Raw genomic sequence first — 5,031 nt, 5'->3', positions numbered from 1 at the left:
GGCCCTCCGAGCCCCTCCCGTGTGTGTGTGGGCCGGCCCAGCCTCTCCACTGACGAGTCCGGCTCGCTGGCTGTCCAAGTTTCCAAGCTTGTGGTGCACGAGGACTGGAACTCCAGCCAGCTCTCTAAAGGGTACGCTCGGCAGTGGGGTTGACTGGGGGACAGATGGAGGTCTCAGAGGCAGTGAGCTCAAGTCACCCCCTCCTGTGCTCCTTCTACTTCTTAGAGGTGGAGCAAGGGATGCCTGGGGTGGGGTGTGAAATGGGGCAGGGAGAAGCAAAGGCTGTCAGGGCTACCTGAGGCTCCTGCCAGGTAAGCCTGCAGGACCCCCCACCCCAGGCTCTCACCTACCATGTATCTGCTCCATGCCCAGCCTGGGAACACAGGGAGGGTGGGGCAGACCCCAGGGCAACCGAGGGGTAGGTCGGTCTCTCTTGACCTCCTCCCTCCCCAGGCCCCTTCTCAGCAAGGCCTTTAACAATGTCAAAGATGTCCTGATAGCCGGCTGGCTAGGACAGCCTGGGGAGAATGAGCACAGAAAGATGACAAGGGTCTCAGAGCTCTCTGAAGTCCCCAGGACAGAGAAAGCCAACCCTCTCTCCACGGTCTGCTCTTTACTGACACAGGAATGACATTGCCCTGCTCAAACTGGCCGAGCCTGTCACGCTGACCGACAAGATCCAGCTGGCCTGCCTCCCACCTGCCGGCACCATTCTACCCAACAACTACCCCTGCTACGTCACGGGCTGGGGAAGGCTGCAGAGTAAGTGGGAGCTGAGCCCCAAGGCCTGAGAGGGGAGGGAGGTGATGGCATCCCTGTCCATCCAGGGATTGCCACCCCCTCATCAACCTGTGGTGTGACAAACACACTGAACAAGTGTGCATGTGTGCCCCAAATTCCAAGAGGAGAATGGAGGAGAAGGGAATGTGGCATGACCACCCCTTTGGGGCACTTTCTCACTTCCTCTACCCCGCCCCCCATTTCTCTGTCTCTCTCTCTGGCAAATACACATACCCTATAACAAATAGAATAAAAAGAGAGACACACACAAGAACAACCACCTGTTTGTTTACCCAGCAAACACGAGGGCAGAGTATACTTCCTCTGAGAGAGCTAGCGCCAGGGGGAATTCCAATTCTTAGGTTTGGGGCCCAGCTCTGTCAGTCACTGGGTAACTTCGGGCAAGACACTTTGGAACCTTCGTGTCCTGATCCATAAAATGCAAGTGAAATGGGTTGTTCTTGCATTTTTTTTTAGTTCACTATAGGATATGCGTATTTGCCAGAGAGAGACAGAGCAAGGAGGTAGGGGAAGTAAGATGAAAAGAAATGACACCTGGGACCAGCAGTTAGCGTAATGGCTATGTTGCTGGACTCCCACGTAGTCGACCACAGTTCGCATCCTGGACCCGGTGGCTTAAACTCACGCCGGGCACGTGTGCATGGATGCCCAAGATCCTGAGAGGAGAATGGAGGAGAAGGGATTGCGGTGTGGCCATCCCCCCTGGGGGGTGATTTCTCGCTTTCTATCTCTCTGTCTCGCTCTCTCTGTCCAGGAAGTGCATGCGCCCTATAGCAAAAACTTCTTAAAAAAAAAAAAAGAAAGAAAGAAAGAAAGAAATGACACCTGAAAATGAATGCTACATTGCCACATGCTACCAAGTGTTTATTACCTGCTAACCAGAGGGTCCTGGGCAAGCACTTACCTTCATTGGGCTCAGTGTCCCAACTGTCAAACTAGAATACAGTTACTATGAAATTTAGCATATTTTGAAAAACCAAGGAAAGCACAGGTGAGACTCACAGTGACGCTGATCCTTGCCATTAGTAGCGGTGGTACTAGTAATTGAGATGATGATCCGAGCCACGAGCATAATTCTACCTTCACCGGATCACAACGCTTTTCCAACCAGAGGGTTTCGAATGCCAGCAGCTGCAGTCTCACAGTTAAGATAAGTCAGGAGGGAGCAGCAGTTGGCATAATGGCTGTGTCGCTGGACTCCCATGTAGTCAACCACGGTTCGAATCCAGGACCCAGTGGCTTAAACTCATGCCGGCACGTGTGCGTGTGTGCCCAGATCCCAAGAGGAGAACGGAGAAGAAGGGATTGTGGTGTGGCCATACCCCCAGGGGGTGATTTCTCACTTTCTGTCTCTGTCTCTCTCTTTCTGGCGAGCACAGGCACCCTATAGCAAAAAAAAAAAACTCTCCAAAAGAGAAGAAAAAAAAGATAAGTCGCAGAAATCCATGACGTTGGTTCAGCAAAATGGGGAATTTGTTATAAGGATTTAAGAATCTTACCCCATGGACAGAGACACAGCCAGACATTAGGAACAAGCTATAACCAGGGACTAGAAGAAGATTCTTAGAAATCAGACTTTTTTTTTCCCTAAAAACCACCCAAGAACCCTGGGGTGAGCCAGTGGCGTGGTGGTTAAAGCAGCTAGATCCCACAAGGCCAACTGTGTGGTTCAAGTCCCAGACCTGCCATCTGGAAAACACTCCAGATCTGTGTGTGTTTGTGCCCCAAATCCCGAGAGAATGGAGGAAAAAGGATTGAGGTGTGGTCATCCCCATAGGGGGAGGGGATTTCTTTCTCTCTCTTTATCTCTCTTTCTCTCTCCCTCCTCACAAGTGCATGTGCCCTATAACAGAACTAAAATAACAAATGAAGAAGCGCCCCTCAGAATTTCTTTCCTGCAACTTTCTCTGCATAGAAGAAAACGGTGGCTACGGCCAACATCTCCCAGGTTTACATGGTCTCAGCTAAGATTTCTCAGTCTCCCGCCCACATTCTCAGGAGAAAAAGCTCATTGGTTTAGGTTGGGTCGAGGTTCAGCCCTGAACCAATCACCAACGGACAGAACAATAACCAATCAACTGTGAGGACATGTTAGACAAACATGGCTACCGCCATCATAACCCGATGGGTGGAAGAACATAACGGGCCAGAAAGAAAGGGGCTAGAGGGACCAGCAGGTGGCGTGGTAGTTAAGGTGCTGGACACTCCCACATGGTCGACCACGGGTCAAGTCTTGGATCTGGTGGCTTCCTTTCTCACTTTCCCTTTCTCTCTTTCCTCCTCTGTATCTCTCTCTGGTCAAATTAAAATAAATGAGTGAATAAATAAAATTAAATAAATAATTATTAAAAAGAAAAAAAAAAGGAAGGGGCTAGAGAGAAAAAACAGTAGGTGTCCACTACTTCCTTTTTTCTCAGGAGTCCCTTTGTCCCTGTAACACCTTCTCTCTGGTCTCTTCTAGCCAATGGGGCTCTTCCGGACATCCTGCAGGAGGGCCAGTTGCTGGTGGTGGACTACGCCACGTGTTCCAGCCCTGGCTGGTGGGGCAGCTCCGTGAAGACCAACATGGTCTGTGCGGGCGGCGATGGCGTGATCTCCAGCTGCAACGTGAGTGCGAAAATCAGGTGCCCTCTCTCCACCACAAAACGTGGCTGGGGATGGGCAGGGGCTCTGGGAATCCCAGTATTCGTCCTCCCACCTCCTGGCAGAAGCACCTAGAAACAGCTCCAGACATTCAGGACCTGACCTTTGTCCTTGTAGTCCCCAGAGAGCTGTTTTGAGGTTCTCCTTACAGGGCCCACCCCCCTCACTGCTAGGAAGTCCTCCATGACGGTCATCCCTCTTGGTCATCCCTCTTTCCTCTCCGTAGGAAGGGATTCAGGGGAAGCTTTCTCTGGGTTAAGGCCTCCTTAAGGTGGCTTCTAGATTATCTGTTGAATTAATCCCTTTAATGGCCCAGTGCGAACCCTTAAAGTAGCTGCCATAGAAGCTTTCCTGGAGATGGTGTTTTAACCAAAGGCATTGCAGTATGGTGCAGTCTACAGTGGAGTGGGGCAGAGTGGGGAGGAGCTTCATGTGTCTTCAGATCACCCTGTGCCCCTACACTCTCTGCTCAGTAGCCACCCTGAAACTCCCTCATGGTGGGAGGACATAGCCAGCGCTGCTTAAGAGCATGGCAGCTTAACTCTGGGAGGTGGTTGCAGCTCTGCTGAGACCTGCCTGGACAACCTCAAGCAAATCACAGCCTCTGGGACTAGCTTTTCCTCTTCAGCGAGCTGTGGAAACTGACAATATTGACCTCCGAGGTTTTAGTGGGATTAAATGAGATAAGGCACAGAGCGTGCTTAGCTGTCTCTGGGCACACGGAAGAACACGTGTTAGCTCCTGTTAGTCTGACGGTTACACCCTGAGCTGTACCGCGAGGACTGGCCTCAGAGAGCAGGGTGACCCACAGCAGAATACTCTAAACACACCGGGGCGAGGGTTTTCATGGGCAGCTCCTGCCCCTCCCATCACACTCCCAACTCTGGCCTTTCTCAGGGGGACTCTGGTGGGCCGCTGAACTGCCAGGCGGCCAACGGCCAGTGGGAAGTGCATGGCGTGGTCAGCTTTGGGTCCTCCCTTGGTTGCAACTACTACCACAAGCCCTCTGTCTTCACACGGGTCTCCAACTACATCGACTGGATCAATTCGGTAAGAACTAGACAACCCCAAACTCAAAGGTCCTGCTTTGCCCTCCTGGGATTTGAGAATCCCTTCCTTCCTCCTAGAGAGCCAGGCAAGAGCCCCTGGAAGAGACTGCAGACCTGGGCAACCCTGCTGAGGCCCCAAGCATCCCCAAAATGTCTATGTGGGTAGAACTGAGTGAAAAAGGAATGTAGACAGTGGTCTTGTTCTTAGAGGTTGAAAACAAAGGATAGGGGCCAGTGGTCTGGAGTTTAAGGCACAGATCCTACATGGCTAACTGGGTGGTTCGAGTCCTGGACCCAGTGGCTTAAAAGTCACATGTGTGTACATGTCCAAAATACCAAGAAGAGAATGGAGATAAGATTGTGACATGGCCATCCCCCCAGAAGATCATTTCTCACTTTCCCACTCTCTTTCTCTCTCTGACTAGTGCATTTTCCCTATTTTCCTTATAGCCAAAAAGGAAAGGAAAGGAAGGAAGGAAGGGAAGGGAAGGGAAGGGAAGGGAAGGGAAGGGAAGGGAAGGGAAGGGAAGGGAAGGGA

The 5,031-nt window shown here is 51.5% G+C and overlaps 1 protein-coding gene across 1 annotated transcript in view; it reads left to right on the top strand.

The window, feature by feature from the left end:
- The window catches only part of LOC102494723 (chymotrypsin-like elastase family member 2A), an 18,960-nt gene that overhangs the window by 9,877 nt on the left and 4,052 nt on the right, over window positions 1-5,031 (top strand). Inside the window, exons 5-8 of the mRNA XM_027770618.1 lie at window positions 51-131; window positions 626-762; window positions 3,263-3,408; window positions 4,342-4,494. Of these exons, the coding sequence (XP_027626419.1) occupies window positions 51-131; window positions 626-762; window positions 3,263-3,408; window positions 4,342-4,494 (517 nt within the window). The remainder of the gene's footprint in view (window positions 1-50; window positions 132-625; window positions 763-3,262; window positions 3,409-4,341; window positions 4,495-5,031) is intronic.

The sequence above is a fragment of the Tupaia chinensis genome, unplaced genomic scaffold (assembly GCF_000334495.1).
Source record: "Tupaia chinensis unplaced genomic scaffold, TupChi_1.0 Scaffold000146_1, whole genome shotgun sequence".
Lineage (NCBI taxonomy): Eukaryota > Metazoa > Chordata > Mammalia > Scandentia > Tupaiidae > Tupaia > Tupaia belangeri.
Note: the sequence above shows the minus strand (reverse complement) of the source record. Positions and strands in the feature narration are given on the sequence as shown.